The following is a 19,890-nucleotide window of genomic DNA, read 5'->3' as shown; positions in this document are numbered from 1 at the left end:
CTTCTTGTGTCTTCCAGATACTCTTGATTTATTCAATTTACGCCTGCTTTCCTAAGCTATATTTTTCGACAATGTAACAAGTTAAGTTCTGGAGAAATAGACAGCTATTATGGCAATATGATGGTTGTAAATAGGATAACGGATGAAATCTTCTCCTAATGATTAAAACTGCAGATTTCTTTGCTCTCGACCACAAGAGGGATCCAGTGAAATGTTAGTTAAGATAAATGCTGGATTAATATCCCTAGCAGCTTTATCAATCTGTGATTCTTACCATGTCACCGTGAATGTTAACGACTAAAAATAGGTCATAAAGATCCCGTCGCTTGGGAATGATTCATGTACAATTACACCTGTCCCACATTTTTCTAAAGTGAAGTAAATATGCATGTAAAATTATGGATGTTTTGTTGCAGCTGCAGGCGAAACTGGAAGGATAAACGGAGGTGTGCATCTAATGAGACAATTATAGAGACACTAATGCTACACAACGTAAATAAATTCAAAAGGCTGTACACATATTTGGTGGAACAAGGGAACTTATCAGACAATTAATCCTCTCATAAAAAAGAGGAATCTTAGACTATCTTACTGTTTTGTCAGTTTAACATACAGGTTCCGAATTGTCCATTAGAACTACAGCGTGCGATGCACTATTGTCTCTGCGCTCATGTATCAAATCAGTCAGAGCTTTAATTAACGACCTGGGCTCGAATACAATCCCCACTTTAGGATCACGTACAGAGTCTACATAGACCTGCATGAAGGTTTAAAAGAAAGAAAATATGAATAGAGCTATTTCCAACTAAAAGAAAGACGGGAACTGCAAAGATCATAAAACAATCATGACATAAAGGGAAAGTCACCAAATTACGTTCCCAAAATATGACAAAAGATAAAGGCAAGCACTGGACTGAAGCAGTTGTTTTAAAACAACAAAGAAATTGTGACTTGTGACTACTGGTAAGTCTGATCTCTGGAAATATCATAAGCTCAACCATCTTTGGGCTACCAGAATTAATGGATCTTTAGCAATCAAAACCTTGTCCACATATGTGAACCCATGTTAAAAACTAAAGACATGTGGACATGGACACTCTGAACGTCACTAAACATTCAGAAGTAATAAGATGTTGCTGGAACTGGTAAACTTGCAAGAAAAATTGAGTGATCTACATACTAAATTTACACAAAATAACTGTTACGGGGAATAAATGATTGACATACCACATGAAAGATTCCCTGAATAGCCAAACATTCAACGTCTACAGGGACATGACCATCTCTAGGAACCAATAAAGCATTGATGTACTCACTTGGCTGCACATGATAGAAAGGAAGAAAATCAACACAAAAAAAAAAACTTTGGAATGATGTGGTAATAAATTAGTTTCTAATCTTCACACAGGCCCCAAATTCCGATTGCATCAAAGTTCTGACAACCAAAGAGAGGATCATCCTTACATGCAGATAAGATAACGCTGATACTAAATTAACCTCAAGTGCATGGTAAATAGCAGGAAAACAAAAACTCCTGTAGGAATGACGTAGCCCCGCAAATTTGATTTGGCTCAACTCACATCACACAATCAAACCAATATCTCAAGAGCCAACCAAAACTTCGCATTCTTTGCATTGAGAATTTCTGAATTGACTCCCCATGACGAGAAATCTCAAGATGGATAAGTTCAGACTGGGCAATAAGAAAGCAAGCACTCCTTGACTTCAATCAAACAATCTAACCCAATTCCAAAAACAAAACAAAAATTCGCAAGTACGCATGTATAAAGTTTCTACAAATATTTTATTGGAACAGCTCACATTTTTACCCCCTTGATGGCTGGTATTAGTTAGCCTCCCAAATGGACCCTTTTTTTATAGTAAGATCCCGTTAACTAATGAAATTCAACCAAAAAAAAAACGCTATTATGTGAGGATGCTAAAGTTTATCCTTTATAAAAGGTGCCAATAGGGACTCATAATGTACCAAAGCACCTGCTTTTGTAAGATATTTTGAGGGTCAAGTGATTGACATGCAACTATTTTGTGTCAAAAATCCTAACAGGAGACAATGGAAGTGTCAATTTTGTTAAATCAATTAGTTGAGGGGTCTTGACATCTTATGGTAATGAGAACTTACTTGGGGTGTTTAAGTGATATTGGCCGGTAATGGCTCAAGTAAAAGTGTAATTTTTCTTTTTATTTTATGAGCATTTAATCTTTCCAATAGGTCTGCATCTTGTCTTGGAGACTAAGTAAATCACTTGACATCCTTACAGTATGTACTTCAGCACCTTTTTATCGAGGAGACTAGCCCAACTCAACTCAATGCACACACTTTCTATAAATATGATTGAATGTATAAGATTCTAAAGAGTGTTTTAGCATGGAATGCCACAAAAAAAACTTATACGATTTCTCCAAATGATAACTGAATCGACATGAATATGAAGCAAGAAGCTTAGAGCACAGTAAACATACATGATTCTTTAAACTTTTGTCAGGATCTCCATGAGTTCTATTTAGAGCATCAGTAATTGCAGTTACAAAGCCAGAAGCAGATAAGCCAGTAGTTTCTCTATCATGTGAACCATTCAGCAGAAGTACCTGGATCAACAAAGATAATAATCACTTATGTTAAGAATTTAAAACGGCGAAACAAAAACAAATTACAAAACTTTGCAACTAAAAATCAACATAGTCAAGTGTGTTAAGAAGACTTCATATTTCATCACAAAATAAGGTACCATTTTGTTTTCATAAAAATTACCTTTGGGATATTTCTTGAGGCTATAATCTCACCAATGCCATGCAGCACCTGAAGTACCTCAGATGTTAGCAAACTATGAGGTTTTACTAAATCAGCCAAAAAAGGTAAAAAGAAGAACAAGCTCCTTCAAATACTTTCTGTACAGTTCAATCAGTTAAACTGACAAATTACGAGAAGTTCAGTATGCGAGATTTGCATGAAAAAATTTCAGTATATATAAATGAAACACATCAGCACATAATCTCTTACAGGAAATCTCATATCTTTTAACAAGTTCAAACCTAACATGCAATAAAATGTCACAATTGCAATTAGTATGGAACTAAACCAATAACTCTTTATTCTGGACCACTATTTATAAAGTAAGGTGGCCCTAATAATAATGCGGTTAAGGCACAACCAGTACTTCTGAACAAACAAGAAAGAGATTAATGATGTTACCAGAGATGGACAAATAGAAGTGAAAAGTGATCCCATCGCATAGACAACACAATCCACCTTACTTAGCTGCTCCAGAACTGTAGGATTAACAACAGGAAATACCTAAAAGGAAAAATAATGATGAGATCCTGAGCTTCAAATAATTGGATTTAGATATTAGATACTCACTATTTGACAATTAGCAAAAAAATTAATTACATGAAATATAGTCAGCAATCTTGGTGTATTAAGTGCAATGGATGAAGGATGAACTCATCTAAACTTAAAAATAAAATAAATATGAGAATAAGCATACAATAAATTGAAATACCAACACCAGAGGAACATCTGTCTAACCTCATGCAACAGGTTGCTACCTTCGCTTGACATGTAAAATACACGCTTGATTCTTGAAGGTAATGCTTTAGATGAATCACAATCCTAGCAAGAAAATTAGGATGAATATAGAAGGCCGTGAGACAGTTATGACACAAACAAGAAAAGAACCAGATTATGCACCCCAAAGAAATTATGTGACAGAAATTTCAAAAAAGTAAACAAGGCAAAATACAATTATTTTACTGTCAAAAGAACTAATATTTAGACTAAAATTGAACTTGATGATTATTTACATTTTAAACTTACTATGTTACATATAGAAACAACAAAGGACCATCTGACAGAGAAGAAAGAGATAGAAGAAAGAAAGCCAGCAATGTATGTTAAAATACCTTGCTTACTGGTCCAGTGCATCCATTAGTAGGGTGGGAAATTTCATTTTGGCCACGTATAATAGTTCCATCCTGGAAAGATAGAATTCAAAGAAAATAATAACAAGGGATAATTTATATCAGCTTTAGGTGCTAAAGCAGTGAAGAAAAAGATAAAAGAGTCTTGAACAAAAAATTTTAGAAGTGGAATTAAATAGAAACAAAGCATTTAAAAACTGCACAAATTATGATAAGTGTACAATATAGGAGAAGCTGGTTACATTCTACTAAGAAGATTCAGAGCTTAAATCTTTTTATCTTCGCTACCATATACAAGAACTGATGTCTTCTCTTATCCTTCTATATAATGAAAAGAGAGTACTCACAATTCCTCCTACCTGGAGGGGCTCCACCGGTGGGGAAATTAGTGATAGGAAGGAAAAGTGAAGTAGACACTAGATAGAAAGTGAATAAGGTTGCAGATCATCACTTAGCTTCATGATAAGCACATTGCCCCCCCTTAAATAATTATTGTACGTTTCATTTCCTTAGCATTAAAAATGTATACCTACATGTCACTACAGAACTTCCCTAGGTGGCTCTTCTCATTTTCAAGTTGATCAAGAAAAACACAAGATCCTTGGAGGAAAAAAAAAAGAACTTCCCACTGTCCTACAGTAGGCAAAAAGTATACCATAATTCTTCGTGGGCAGTGCAGATGGAAGATATAATTGACAGAAGGTCAACTAGATGATTAATCATGCTTTCTTTTAGCATGAAAGCACACAACCTATATGTAGATCACTACAGAACTTACCCATGCTCAGCATATAAGGGTTTGCTTAGTTTGAGTGGGTTATTACAATCCAATCTAACTAATGGATAAGAGTTCACAATAAAACTGATATGGCTCAAAAAGCAGGAATATACCACTATTTTCAGTTAACTCTCAGAGTATGCAAAAGAAACAGAAGAAGAATAAGAAAAAGAATCAGAGCATTGCCTCAACAAAAAGGGAAAATACCTGTAATTCACATCCCAAAGTGTGCCTGTCATTGGTAGAAATTACAGGAAGTACAAGACTTTCTGTGGGGATATCTGAAACACGTGAGAACAAAAATATAGCAGCATCCAAGGACTGAAAGAATATGCGGGCTCCAGCAAAGAAGAAATTTCCGATGCTGCAATATAAATTAATGTGTTATAACTATTAACAATCCAAAGTTTAAATATTACATAGCATTCAGGTTTAGAATACTTAGAATAATGAGAATTATAATGGAAAAGAAACAAGGAAATTATAAGGGCAATTAAAGGGTAAGGAGTGACAAGAAGAGTAAAAGAAGAGAAAACAGAACAAGGGTAAAACAATGAGTAGAATATGAGGAAGAGGGAGAGAATTGAAAGACTATGAAAACTTTTATATCTATTTCTATACGAAGTTTTATATCTAAGATGCTATAAGGATGACTAGTAAGCTAGTTTACACTTTACAGAAATATAAGCTGACTTTAGCCATCTTGGTGGTGCCTCGGTCAAACGTTCAAGAATACAGTAACTCAATAGTAATTAACTTGCTTTAAACATGCCAACGGCTATTGCCTAGAAGATCCTCATATCATAGCTGCCTGACTCAACAGCTAAAGAGTTGAAGGAAAATGTTGGATTAATACAGGTAAAGGTGCTCCTTCTGTACTCCATTCAGTTTTCAACAAATCCTCCTGAGTAATCTATAAAATAAGACACGAAAAGGAGGAAAGAAAACACTTTTCACATTTCTCCTCGTAATATACATTGTTCTCGGCAAGAATCACTGATTCTTTCAAGAACTTAAATAATGTGGTATATGAGAGAGGAGATCAAGAAACCCCATGATGACAAACTGAGAATTTGCGAGGAGTTTGTACAGGTTTAAAAAAAAATTAAGATGAGAAAAGCTGTCTCGTGCTCTTCTGTCTTTAGCTTATTATTGACTACATACTATTATTGGAAGATCAGATCTACAACTTATTGATTAAATGCTTTATGGGCATTCTTTTCTGATAAAGGCAGAATGTAACCATGGGAACTTGAGGAAAACAGAGACCCCACAATTTAAATGCAATGTTAAGATCCTCTGTGCACCATATACCAACAAAATAGTACAGCTTAGAGGAAATCACCAGATAATCTCAAATAAAATACAAGTTGTCCTCCGATATTGTGAAAGAGAATAATATCGATGTCATCAATTCATTGTCCATTAATGCATAGCGAGAGGATCAAAAGAAATAAATAAATGGCCAATACAGAACCTATTTAGAGAAACTACTATGGAGACAATAGTAACATATTTCAGTATTTCACCTTAGAAAGAATCACCTGCCATTGCTGAAGCAAAATGATTCATTTGATTGTCGTAGGATCTGCAAGAAGGAACACTAATGTAAATGTGTCATAGATATAATAAAGGGCTTCGTCATTATGCTAAATATGTTTACTAAGACTACAGATAATTTCTACTTGTAATGCTTATAGAGGCAAGCTCCAAGCTGATAGGTTTTGCCCAAAGAAAGATATACCTAGTGTATGGATCATAAAGGGATGGTGGTAAAGACAAAGAGGAGGGAGATATATAAGAGAGGGAGATCAATAAAAGGATAAAGTAGTGGAGGTGGTGATAGTCATTGTGGATTGGAGGTTATGTAAGATGGTGGTCATGGCAAACGAAAAGGAGGTTTAGGGGAGTAAGGAGACAAATAAGGATAAATTGGTAAAGTAATGGATCTAGTGATGGTTAATTAATTATAATACATATGGACAGAAGTACGGTTAGTATATGAGTATTGGGAAGTAAAACAATGGGAGAAAATAAAAGCATGGAGATGGCGTCCTCCATGGAGTAGAATTGAAATCACTAGAGACCTCAGTGATGATTATCAATGTATCGAATGATACGACAAATTGTAGGCATCCCTGGCGCCTAAGGGGAAGGCGGACACCAAGTAACGATGATTATGCTAGTGGCATGTGTCGTGCCGTGCCACCATCAGCACAGAGTGTGCCAAGCGGCACGTATTTATAATATTTTTAATAAACTTTTTAAAATATTTAAAAATATTTTTAGATCTTTGGTATGTCAATTTTTGGTTTTTGGTTTCAATATATATATATTAAAACTTTTATTATAGTGCTTTATCTTTATATTATTTTTATAAATGACCTATTTTATTAAAGATAACGCAATAGTTAAATATAAATATTATTCAACACATAATATGATTGAATACATTTATTAAAACTAATATTAATAATTGAACACTTCATAATAAAATTAAACACATAATATTAATTGATAATAGTTTAATAATTAAAATTAATATCTAGTTAAACATAAAATGACAAGAATAATCAAAGACTTAATTTGCTGACATAAGTATAACACGAGAATGTTGTATTAAAAACTGTTGATATTCTTCAAAACTCATCAACTGATAATTTTGCTTGTAACATCTTATATAATCTTTATACAAATATGAATTTTATAATGCTCTTATAATATGATATGAATATTGAACATGCACAGAAACGACAAGCATTCGCATAGGCACAGATATATCATAGGCATATATAAATTATGGATATAGAGTACAATAAGAATGTTGTGGCTCTAGTAGTGTAATTGATATGATAGTAATGATGATAAACTCATATCATCATGTCTTCTAATATCGTACTACTTATAGACTAAAGTCCTCTATAAAAATAATACATCTTTAAGAAAGTTATGTAATAGAGATACATGCCTCATTTCTATCATCACTGTCACCAGACTGAGTCACATCATTATCATCTCCAGTCTTATCATGATCAATTTTATCTAAGCTTTTTAAATAATCAATTGATTAGTTGATTTAATAATGATTGATAAAAATAAAAAATATAAAAAAAAAGCTCCATATGACATAATGACCGACACAAGGGTGTGCCATTAGCACACCTCGTGCCAAGTGTCGTGCCAGGACCGGCATGGCCATCCATGGCACCAAGACGATATAGCATTTTTAATATATAAAATTTTAAAAATAATCATATATGATATTTAATATATTATAATATATTATATATGCAAATTTTAATAGTGTACTACACCAAAATAGTAAATAACATGATCACAATTCACAACCATAATGTGTAACATTATGGTAATATACTATTATGCTAATCAAGAATATAAGAACCAAGATTGTAAGCATCTGCTTTGAGATCATGATCAGTCGCTTGAAAAAATGATATTTATTGACAATATCGGCTAAATCGATTGTTCAATTTGGACGATTCAGATCAGAGATCAGCCAAATCGGCCGATTTGTTTTAGTGATACAAATTGAGATTGACTAAAACTTCAATCCATAATTAGAACGGAGTACAAGATTATCAAAAATTAACCCAACACTATCAAAGATGAAAATAGCAAAGAGAGGCAGTGAGGTTGAATTTAACAATAGTACATGGTGTAAAATAAAAGTTGTTCTTTCATATCGGAGATCAGAAAAATCAACCTATTTATTTTGGTGATACAAAAAAGGATCGACCGAAACTTCCATCCATAATTAGAACAAATTACATGGTTATCAAAAATGAACATAACACTATCAAAAATGAAAATAGTAAAGAGAGGTAGTGAGTTGAAATTTAACAACAGTACATGGTGTAAAATAAAGTTGTGTATTCATATCAGAGATCAACCAAATCGGTCGATTTGTTTTAGTATCAAAATGAAAATAGCAAAGAGAGATAGTGAATTGAAATTTAACAATAGTACATGGTGTAAAATAAAAGTTATTCTTTCTGACATGTCCCCCCTCATATATCATCACTCTTTTCTTTTCATTAGTGATAAGATAGAACCATAGAGGATGAATGTCTTGGACCTACTTGGATGGTAGATCAGGAAAATAATGAAAAGTGTATTTTAGACATTTTAAGCCCAAATTGAAAATATAAAGGAAAAAGAGGTATGCATTCTTGCCGTCTAGTAAATGATGATTCGTGTTATTTGCAACCTTTAATATTAGTAGTCTATTGACACTGAATATCTCTTCAGATAGTATTCCATTGAATGATTCTTTGGGTCACTTGTAATTTAACATTGTAATGGTTTTTCCAATCATTAATAAAAGAATATGAACTAATTCCATGTCCTCAAATGCAAACCAAGAAACATGCCATATTGAAAACTTGTATATTGCAAGAGATAATGTGAATAACAGAACAAGAAAGAAGTCAAGCTATAGTTAAACATCTCTCCAATATTTTGAGCCAACATGCATTGTAAGATCAACTGACTAGGATGATGCACATGAAACTTCAATTCTTCCAATAAAAATAGATACCACATGCATAATTTGGCCCAGAATTTTGTATGTGAATACTAGTCAAAAGAAAGACGATGTTGAATATATATGCAACTTGTATCATGTCACGTCCATCATTTAAAAGATCAAAAACATGGTTCTGAAGCCAGAAGTACATGGATTGAATTGATGTGAAAGATTAATAACCTGGTTCTGAAAGTATGCCAGAAATGCATGGATTGTCTCCTTATATGGTCGTGACACGCCATCCCACAAATAGTGCTCTCCTTCAACAATTTTGTACCTGTCAATTCCCAACTCAGCACAATATATTCAGTACCTCCACCAACCTAGAAAATCAATAAGACAATAAGGATGTTCAAATTATTAAAACCATATATTTCATGTGAAGCTTTTATTGTAATACAACTGAAGGCACAACAAGATGAATAGTGTCCCAGTATATGAGCATCCATAAGCCTACAAAAGATAAGCTTCAGGCAACTTATTCAAATTGTGCCCAAAAAATAGAACAAAATGTTTGTATGGCCCAAAAAAAAAGGCACCAAGCTTAAAGTTAAAATAGGATAATCATGCATTTCACCTCCAAAGTTTCTTGAATAACATAGTCAAACAAATAGAGTGATTAGTGGATCTTTAAAAGAAACACCAAATAATGCCTATCTAGACAAACATTAACAGAGTCCACTAGTGTACTTGGTGAACATAAAATGAATCTATTAAAACCAATACGGCAGCATGCATTCCTCAATAAGTAGGCAATTTCACTCTTCACACATCACAGTAACTTATATAATCGTTGACATCTTACCAATTGACCATAATGAAAACTGCAAGAACAATGTTTCTCTGATGTGCACAGTGGTACTGACTACTGAATATTGATGGTAGTTTTCCCTGGGGATCCTGGGGAAGCAGGACTTCCACAACTATACTTATCCATGTGTGTTTGTGCATCTATATGTCTGGCATGTGTCTATATATAAGACTACTGGAGTAATAGAACTATTGTTTTATGCACTTCTATTATCTGAGATCAATTGGAAGTTCTTTTGTTGCATTCTGACACATCCAAATACATATAGAAGGCTCACAAAAGGCATAAGCTCAACAGATTCACTTGGTATTCAATACAAAAAAAGTTAAATTCTCACAACATATATGGGGAAAACAGAGACTTCACAAAATGTTCCAACATATTCTCAAAACCTGAACAGTTGGATGTGCTCTAGCGGGGCTAAGATGCATATACACACATGGAAAAAGATAAATCAATATAGGTTATCAATATAGGAATCAAAAGATCCCAAGCAAAGAATCTTATTAGAATGATATGGGGCTTTTAATAAGAGACTTGTCGACCATCACCAGTTGGATGTTTCAACTCAGTATATCTACATTATTTCCTGCCTTTTGGTGGCTATATGACACAGCAATATTTCTATTTCCATTAAAAGATATCAAGTCAAGCTATACTCTGCATTTTGCAAGCTATAAATAAGATTATGATCTCATCATATTAATAGAAAAAAGAAAAAGATATAAAGCTGTTGGTTCTATAAATGCCTGAGTTAACCATAAGTTAATAATTGCTAAATCCTTTCAGAGAACAAACACCGAAGGCTTGCAACCTGCAGCGAGCAGATGCAGGGCCCATTAAAAGAATCAGCTACGGTCTGGTTTTCAGTTCATAAAGTGTTAAATATAACCCCTTTTTTTCCCTATAAATGAAGTTTTGTGAGAATTTGACCAAACAAAAAGAATAATTGAAGCATTTCCACTTCAATAAACAAACTGAGAGGACAAATTTTCTCATGTTTACTCAACTTACTAGAAAAGTAGGGACAATAACATATCATATTCATAGAGATAAAGTAAGAAATATCAAGTACCACTCCAATTTGGCTTGTGATGAATCAAGAGGTAAGCGATGGCCAAGCAATGTCCGAACAGCTAAAGCTTCAGAAGTGCTATCATCTGACAATCTCAAGCATCTTGATCGTATATCTCCTACAGCCGGCCCACCTATGAAATACATTGTTATCATAATATTATTTGGCTAAAACTACTTTAAAGGAAAAGAATCCACTAGGCCAAATTATTCTTGAGATTAGAATGCTACCAAGCACACGAACAATCTCAGCAGTGCTTCCACCATCATCAGAAACAGGAAGCACATGGGCCACTCGAGTTGTCACTTTTTTTAGCTCTTCAACAACACCATTAAATGCAGTTCCGCCTGAAACAAAGTCAAAGATTTAAAGTCAGCATCACTTATCTACCTCTTCACAATTTCGAAAAAAAAAAAATATTCCAAAGACCAGTATTGCATTATGCTTGTTACATCTTTACGAAAAAATATATTGAGGAAAAATCAATGTTGCAACACCGGTACTACAACAGGCTGGGGAAGACCTTGCCTTATCTCAGATTGCATATCAAGTAATACATATTACAATTTAGCAACATAACAAGGAAAAGGACCATGGAAATACTGGTCTTGCGTTAGGGCTTCTGTCAAAGTTCTCAAATCTTCAAGGAAACAATTTAAACAAATATAGTGTCCAAGAAATAACCCCACCTCCCCCCTCTGAATATCTGACCTCTTTAAAACTCATAACCACCATTCCCCTGGCATAAATCTTGAATAAGAATTCGACCAAATCAACCCTCCCTCTCAGAATACAAGAAGCACGGAGTGAACTAATTTTCTTGAACCCGTACTCAAAATTGAATACGAATCGATCTTCCTAAGCAAACAAAAAGGAAATAAATTCGAGAACTCAATCATAAAGGAAGTTCTACCTGAGAAAACCAGCAAGGAAGGCATGGAACTAGGGCTCGGGTTCGACGTCGCAGAAGCCATCGCTTGCGGGGAAGAGCAGCTGCAATGCGCGGGAGCCATGGATGGAGGAGATTTGGGGATGGATCTTGAAGAAGGTACGATGGGAAATGGACGGGGAAACGTGAGGAGGACGAAGGGCGGATCTCGCATTGCCAAGGGACCCAAAACGCCATGCGCCATGCTTTCGCCTATAAGCACTCGAGTGAGTCGTCGATGCGCTCCTATCCTTCTCACTCGCTTCCGGTATCTTCGGGTACTACGAGTACTTTCAAATGGACGGATGTGCCCATGCTTCCTCCTCTATAATCGATTCAATCGAGGGGTAGAGACGGTAGAAGGGGCGTTGAATGTGTCTATTCCATTTTACACCCTGCCGTTTCATTCTTTTTCATTCGATGATATTTTTTAGAATCCAATCAAATATAAGGTTTTCTCAGCTATTCTTTTTGGTGTTTTCACCGACTCCACCACTTCAATATATATCTTTGGCAAACTCAACCTCTCCACATCCATTTTATTTTATTATTCAAATATCTGAAGATCAGATATAAATTGAATAAAGAACTAATCCTCTCTCGACATAAATATATTTTGATTTTCACTAAACCTTTTAGCCAATAGATATAGTTATCTAATCTAAATTCCAATTCGTTGTACCGTTGAACTACACCGTCGAGTTAATTCTCCGAGCCAACACATACTTGAATTTGGCCTTGTCCTCTCCTAATTCTCTTAAACTGAGTGGTCAAAAAAAAAAAAAAGCTCACACACTGCATGCCTCAATCCTCGAAGCCAAATAGGAGAGAAGGATTCCCTCAAATCCTCCCTCCTAAAACGTAAAAGCTTGCAGGTTTCATGGGCTTCGTCTTGCTTTCTTGTAGCCTTCTCAAAGGATAGAGAGTATTGAATCAAGAAGAGATTGAGAGAAAAATTAAAAATTCTGTATTCATTCCCTCCCAGTTTTACAAGCCAAGCTAGGCTTTTATGAATAGCCAGCTAACAAACTAACTGACCAATGACAAAAGAATAGCTGTAACAGCCTAACTAACTTCATCTTAATAGAGAACTTCTACAGTTTATTATCTCCTGCATTACTCTCCAAAGAGTACTCCTATAGCTCTTCCTCCACCATCCAAAGCACTGATACTACCCTCCTCAAAATTTAAGTAGAGCTGCCTCAAGAATCAAAATAGAAAGGAAAGCATTAGCGAAGAAGATTGCAACATCTTCGACGCATTTATCACCCCAAAACAATTCTACTCCAAAACTTATGCCAACTTCAACAACTCATCGCATAAAACTTCGGAGTGCTCCTTTTCCGCACAACGCATCATCAATCTAATGCCCTGCTTAGGCGCCGGTGGCTTGAGATAGATTGCAAAAGGTATAGTATTGACATCATCATTCAAAGTGAAGACAAAGCTCGGCGCTCCCCATCCATAGTCCACCTCATTAAACCCAAGACGGGTCCAATCCGACACAGCCAAATTCTCATAACCGCATGGCATGTTATAGTCGGTATCCTTGAGTCCACCCATCATCCAATCCACAAACCTAGTTTTGAATGCCTCTTTAGCATCTCTTATCAAGCTCACAACTTTAACAAGCGAAGTATTATTAATCTCGTTAATACTTTTGGCCATTGCAATGGGGTACACGCAGTTCCCGTAGTATCCATTGACGGAGGGCAGTATGTCATGCAGTAAGTGGCGAGTGCTAGCCGTGACGTTAAGGCGGACTTCGTCGTCGGGCTTTAGGCTTGAACTTATCGCCTTCGCTCGGCATTTCCAGAGCATGGCGGTCACGACGTCGAAGGTAGAACACCATTGGTTGGTGTCGCGGGTGAACTCGTCCTTGACGTTGCTGATGCTTTGCTGGGAGATCTCAACGATGGAGGTCTCGAGCTTCAACACCGTGAAGGATGGTGACGGGCCGTGGGGTGGTTTGGGTGGGTCGGGGATGGATTCTCTGGACCAGACTGGAGGAGTAGTGGGCTTTGGGAGTCCTCTCGCCATCTCGCCTACTGCTTTCATGAACTGGGCGGCTCCCTGGCCGTCGAATACTGTGTGGCTGAAGCAAATGCCGACGGTGAATCCACCGCAGGTGAATTCTGTGACCTGAGAGTAGTGGAGAAGTTGGCATAAGTGTGAGAGTTTGAGTAGTATAATCTTGTGTTCATAAGATGAAATGATCATGTCATCCTAAGTTCGAATCCACCAGAGAAAACCATAAACCTTCACCCAATTAGTTCAGAGCCCATGAAATCTTGCTTGCACTGTGGAATGAGCTATAAGACTGTTAATTAGATCGGAAAGATAGTTAATTACATCTTAAACCCAGTATTATTACGAATTTGCAGTTTACACTCTATCTTTTGAATATTTATTTCGAGCTCTATTGGCACTTTTTCGTTAGTCTCATAAAATCCAAAATATGGGGCTCAAACTGTAATTTGAAAAGGTAATGTGTAAATTGTAATTAATTAAATATAGGGTGTAAAATGTAACAATGGCATTCTCAGATCAAACGCATATAGAAGAACTCGACAATCCATGGCATCAAACAATAAAATCTTGCGACCAAAGCGACATCTGTAACAAAATTTGCCTCACCTGAGCCAAAAGAATACAATCCTCAATCTTCACATCCTTGGGAGGATGAGGAAGCAGCTCCTCCTTCGGGATCCTAAGCGGCCGGTCCAATTGATTAACATCTTCCAGGCTACAATTTGCCGAGGCCTCGACGAACCAAATCCCTTCTCCGCTGCACTCGATCTCGGGCTCGCCCGGATTGGACTCCACGATCCTTCCTGCGACCGGGTAGTAGTAGACCAGAGCCTTCGCGAACGCCTCCTTGATGGCGTTCGTGGGCTCTTGTCCATGGCGAAAGACTTGGATGAATTCGACGGTGACTCTCGGTGCTGCGGTCTTGTCTATGGAGGAGAGGGGGAGAGTGGAGGATGGGGTTGGAGCGGAAGGGGGGATGAGAAATGGGGAGGATTTGGTTACCGAGTAGCTCATGGTGGTGGAGATGGGGGGATTTGCGGATGGAGGAATCGGGAGGTTCGATTTAAGGGTGGAAGAAGGCTGTGGAGTTACGAAATCTGGGATTGTAGTCTTGTAGATTGGCTAGCAGCCATTGTTGACCTTCTTTTGCTGCCTTCTATCTTTGAGCTTTCACCACCTTCACTCATTTCCCATTTGTGTCTTATATATATATATATATATAAATTATAAGTATTAGAATATAAAATATATAAATTATTATGCTCTAATAATTTAAAATTTTAAAATAATTTGATAAACTATTATAGCATCAAAGTCAAATTTTGCTAAGAGGAAAGCCTCTCCACCAACAGGAACGCTTTTATAGTGGAGGAGAAAGATGGATTTACTCGTACAAAAGCCTTCTCAAAAATTACAGTTAATGACCCCGCACTTCCAACGTTACTATCAGATATGCCAAAAAGCAACCACACAATAATAGGTGAGATCACCCTTGGTTGGAAGCCACGTAGAACTCGATTATTAATTATATATAAAAATTAATAAAAAGATTTTTGTTTACTAAACCAGCTTAAGAGTCTCTTAATTAGTTCGCAAAAATTGTTAAACTCCAAATAAATAAAGTCTAAAGAATAGCAGAGGGCTTGAACCGGAGACTTAATTTAGAGAGGGAGGCATAGTTGTTGAGATGATGGCTAATAGATTAGCTTTGAATTTTCCTAAAGACCCAGATATTCATGGCCTCCTTCTAGATAGACGAGAGGACTACGAAAGCTAATGGAGAAGGTGCGAAGAGAGAGCAAGCCATCCAAACGGGCTATTCGGACTGGAGATAGTTGCAATCTCGACTTGGAAAGATCCATTTAACAATGTTTTTAAACATAAATATTATGGATTTAAATTCCACTTTAGATATGTAAATCTTCTTCTTTTTTGCTATCCTCTATTAGAGAATATTATTCTATAATTGAAAGCAGTCATCAAATTATCCCTACTTTAAATTAAAAATATTGTTTAAAATATTTCATGTATAAGCCCAATTATAGTTTTATTTTTCTTAGACTCTCCTCTTTTCTTTTACACAGATATCATTCAAAAAGAAATAAGAAGACTCTAATTTAAATTTATATATCAAAGGAAGAACATGACTTAATTTTTTACTTATTATTTGTACTTTACCCACACACAATCGATATAGTAAAAATGCATTTAGTAATTAGGCCAATCCCAAAGGGCCGGCCTGCATGGAATCCCAAATAAGCCCAATTAGTAAGGCTAAATTTGTCGACATTGTTCCCAAACTTGCAGTAATTGATCATTGATGTTATACCAAGAGTACAAGAAATATAAGTTGGAATTTTATTTTAAAATCTAGATGATGGCTTGTTAAGCATAAACACCAACAGTAAGATATTTCCAGGATTAAAACCTTTCTTTTCTTGGAAGGTAATTAGAAGTGTATAACTTTACATATATATATATATATATATAGCAGATAGATGATTTATGGACATAAATTGTAAGATAAACTCTTAAGATATTGTGAAGATAACATGCCATGTCAAACTTCTCTTTCATCATAAATAGCAATTTTATTGCAATATTGAGTCTTCGAGGGGATCCAAACTCTAAATTAGTTGCTCATCCATCTAATGTTTGTCACAAAGTGATTCACCTATGAGGAGTTGTACTTAGCTTTCATGAAGAAAATAAAAAAGAAACGGGAGGGATTTTAGTTAGGGATCGGAGATGTTGATCACCATCACCACCAACTCTCCCCCCCCTTTGGATAAATGGTCAATGTTGCAGTTCATCAACAAAACGTTGAACCGTACTCAATGCGTTTCTTTTTCCCCTTTGTTTTCTAACCATTTCATCACAAGTTTAAGTCTCGCACCATCTACCTCTATTAAATTGGGCTCAAAGAGTAGTAGCTTATTACTAAATTGTTACAAATTGGTTTGAGCTAATAGGTTTGATTCATTTCAACCAACACAATTCGATGGTACTGCCTTAAATAATTAAGATTTGGATTCATATAAACAAATTAAATTAAATTACATTAAATTAAATTAAACCCCGTATGGTGGATTCAGGGGGGAAATTTTGAACAATCCAATCACAAGAAAGAAGGCCAGGTCAAGCAAGTGCGCGAAGAGTACTATATCTTGCATGAGATGGCAACGTTGGTTTGCAAGTTTGGTGAGTTAGCTCATCCATCCTCTCCTCTCTCTCTCCCTCTCTCCCACCTCACAACTTCACAATATCAAACTCACATCCTTTAACCCACCCTCCCATTTTCGTGCCCTCCTCCATGGAGCTGCCCGTAAGATCGCCCGAACCTCGCGCTGCACGAAAAGCTCAATATCGGATCGAAACCAAGTCATTGTCTTACGAATTATCGTCGAATGTCGGGCATTTTGCCTGGCCAGGCCAGGCCGTCGAGACTAAGAGTCATGGAAGGATCATACTAAAGAGAGTGAGCTGCGAGATACCGCCAGGCGAACTGGTGGCGATCGTTGGCCCGAGCGGCGCGGGTAAGACGACGCTGCTCTCGGTGCTCGCTGGGGTGATCCACCCGAGCGAAGTCACCGGCGAGATCCTCGTCAACGGCCGCCAGATGGACACGTCCCGGTTCCGCCGCGTGTCGGGTTACGTCACCCAGGACGACGCACTCTTCCCATTGCTGACGGTGGAAGAATCGCTCCTATACAGCGCGAGGCTAAGGCTCCGGTGTGCGAGCAGTGCCGAGTCGTCGAGCCGAGTCAGGGACCTGCTGTCCGAGTTGGGGCTGAGCCACGTGGCCGGGTCAAGGATCGGCAGCGGCCACGGATCCGGAGGCATATCGGGGGGCGAGAGGCGGCGGGTGTCGATCGGGGTGGACCTGGTGCACGACCCGAGCGTGCTGCTGCTCGACGAGCCCACGTCCGGGTTGGACTCGGGCTCGGCGCTCCACGTCCTCACCATGCTCAAATCCATGGCGAGCGTCCACGGGAAGACCATCGTCCTCACCATCCATCAACCCGGATTCCGAATCTTAGAGCTCCTCGATCGGGTCATCCTGCTCTCCGACGGCGAGCTTCGACACCAGGGCCCGGTCTCGCTCCTCGCGAGCCGACTCACCGAGTCGGGCCACTGCATCCCTCCTCACGTCAACGTGATGGAATTCGCCATGGACTCGTTGGCTACTCTGCCACTACCACCAGACGCCACAAAACTTTCTCTCGGAGAATTCATGAAGATCAAGATTCCGAAGCCCACCACGAAAGAAGACAGAGTCTTCTACGCAAATTCGCGCGGCGGCGAGGTCTGCATCCTCACCGAGAGGTTCTTCAAGAATGTATCAAGAACTAGGCAGCTCTTCACTGCGAGGATGATCCAATCCTTAGTCGCTGGCATTGGACTCGGAACCGTGTTCATGAACGTAAATGATCTCCAAGCCAGAGTAGGCTTCTTCGCCTTCACTCTCACCTTCTTGCTCTCCTCAACCACCGAAGGCCTGCCAATCTTTCTCCAAGAGAGAAGAATTTTACAAAGGGAGACATCAAGAGGAGCTTACAGAGTCTCTTCTTACGTCATAGCCAATGCACTCGTCTTCCTGCCGTTCCTCTTAGCTGCTGCTATTCTCTACACCATCCCAGTGTACTGGCTTGTTGGGCTAAGGAGAGAAATGGGGAGATTCCTCTACTTCTCCTTGGTGGTTTGGCTAGTGATGCTGATGGCTAGCTCTTTCGTGGCATGCTTCAGTGCATTGGTTCCAAACTTCATCATGGGCAATTCGGTCATTGCAGGGCTAATGGGGTCCTTCTTCCTCTTCTCCGGTTACTTCATCTCTGAGCATAGCATCCCGAGGTACTGGATCTTTATGCACTACTTGAGCTTGTTCAAGTACCCATTCGAGGCCTTTGTCTTGAACGAGTATGGAGGGGCAAATGGGAGGAAGGAATGTTTAGACATGGAGAAGGTGGGGTGTGTCCTTAATGGAGGGATGTTCTTGCGACAGCAAGGGTTGGAGGAATCTCAGAAATGGAGCAATCTTTTGGTGATGTTTGTATTCATATGTGGGTATAGGATCCTCTGTTTTGTTTTCCTCTGGTTCAGATGTTACAGGATGAGAAGATGAGAGTGAGGCTACAAGCTCTTGGTTTAATTTCTTTCTGAGCTTTGTTTATATAATTCTTATTGTCTAATGTTCACTGTTTATCAATTTATTTATGTGACAGAGTGCCAATAAGAGAGTTCATTAATTGAGCTTACTCCCAAGTAGATTCTATTTCTTATGCAATTGATCTTCATTGTATGAGTCGAATTTAAAAGAAAAAAAACAAAACTAAAACGTTATTAGGAAGCAACTGGCATACTAATAAATCAATACAATTCGTTCCTCAAAATAAACGCTTCTCTCGTACTTCTAACCCATCTCTTCAAGAAAATAAGTTAAAAACTTAAAAAGGCCTCAACGGTGCGTTGGCCAGAGGAAGGCGCCAATGGCGAACTCTCTCTTTTCCACGAGCTCGCCGGTGACCGGAAGGCCGTACTGGGCGAGGAGGCAGTCGAGCCTCCACTCGGGCATCGCCTCGTAGTCTGACTTCGTGTACCTCGGGTAGTGCACCGGCATCTGGAAGTCGCCGCACCGGCCGTCCGCCTTCGTCGGCTTCTTCGCCACCGGCTCCATCCGTCGTACATCTATGCCCGATTCTCTCAGTGGCCATTATTTATAGAGGCGTAGGAACGGAGCGGGGATGGATGGTATCCGTCGCCGGAGTTGGAAACGCCAATTGCC

At 37.9% G+C, this 19,890-nt stretch overlaps 3 protein-coding genes across 3 annotated transcripts; 1 reads left to right on the top strand and 2 right to left on the bottom strand.

The window, feature by feature from the left end:
- Window positions 1-484: 484 nt before the first annotated feature.
- On the bottom strand, window positions 485-12,361 carry LOC140766503 (uncharacterized protein YNL011C). Its single transcript, XM_073105887.1, has 13 exons — window positions 12,063-12,361; window positions 11,380-11,496; window positions 11,150-11,282; window positions 9,444-9,540; window positions 6,262-6,305; window positions 4,925-5,081; window positions 3,922-3,993; window positions 3,548-3,631; window positions 3,212-3,313; window positions 2,771-2,818; window positions 2,482-2,607; window positions 1,228-1,320; window positions 485-757 (listed from the first exon to the last, which is right to left on the bottom strand). Exons 1-13 carry the CDS (start codon window positions 12,280-12,282, stop codon window positions 605-607), a joined length of 1,446 nt encoding a protein of 481 aa, XP_072961988.1. The 5' UTR covers window positions 12,283-12,361; the 3' UTR covers window positions 485-604.
- Window positions 12,362-13,021: 660 nt separating this feature from the next.
- LOC140763158 (acyl transferase 9-like) lies at window positions 13,022-15,282 on the bottom strand. The gene is made up of 2 exons (XM_073101229.1): window positions 14,715-15,282; window positions 13,022-14,219 (listed from the first exon to the last, which is right to left on the bottom strand). The coding sequence occupies exons 1-2, from the start codon at window positions 15,120-15,122 to the stop codon at window positions 13,371-13,373; spliced, it is 1,257 nt and encodes a 418-aa protein (XP_072957330.1). The 5' UTR covers window positions 15,123-15,282; the 3' UTR covers window positions 13,022-13,370.
- Window positions 15,283-17,329: 2,047 nt separating this feature from the next.
- LOC140762788 (ABC transporter G family member 10) lies at window positions 17,330-19,363 on the top strand. The gene has a single exon (XM_073100742.1). The coding sequence runs from the start codon at window positions 17,422-17,424 to the stop codon at window positions 19,228-19,230; it is 1,809 nt and encodes a 602-aa protein (XP_072956843.1). The 5' UTR covers window positions 17,330-17,421; the 3' UTR covers window positions 19,231-19,363.
- The last annotated feature ends 527 nt before the right edge of the window (window positions 19,364-19,890 follow it).

The sequence above is a fragment of the Typha angustifolia genome, chromosome 1 (assembly GCF_048772165.1).
Source record: "Typha angustifolia cultivar Huaian chromosome 1, ASM4877216v1, whole genome shotgun sequence".
In the NCBI taxonomy this organism is placed as follows: domain Eukaryota; kingdom Viridiplantae; phylum Streptophyta; class Magnoliopsida; order Poales; family Typhaceae; genus Typha; species Typha angustifolia.
The sequence above is the reverse complement of the archived record's forward strand: the minus strand, read 5'-3'. Positions and strand labels throughout refer to the sequence as shown.

What these genes read in the sequence shown, in the direction of transcription:
- LOC140766503 (XM_073105887.1), bottom strand. Translation starts at nt 12,282, where the DNA reads ATGGCGCATGGCGTTTTGGGTCCCTTGGCAATGCGAGATCCGCCCTTC. An exon ending in TGGCATACTTTCAGAACCAG is followed by an intron (nt 6,306 to 9,443) that starts GTTATTAATCTT and finishes TCCTTCTTGCAG; the next exon opens with ATCCTACGACAATCAAATGA. An exon ending in CTTCTATTTGTCCATCTCTG is followed by an intron (nt 2,819 to 3,211) that starts GTAACATCATTA and finishes GAGGTACTTCAG; the next exon opens with GTGCTGCATGGCATTGGTGA.
- LOC140763158 (XM_073101229.1), bottom strand. Translation starts at nt 15,122, where the DNA reads ATGAGCTACTCGGTAACCAAATCCTCCCCATTTCTCATCCCCCCTTCC. An exon ending in ATTGTATTCTTTTGGCTCAG is followed by an intron (nt 14,220 to 14,714) that starts GTGAGGCAAATT and finishes CACTACTCTCAG; the next exon opens with GTCACAGAATTCACCTGCGG.
- LOC140762788 (XM_073100742.1), top strand. Translation starts at nt 17,422, where the DNA reads ATGGAGCTGCCCGTAAGATCGCCCGAACCTCGCGCTGCACGAAAAGCT.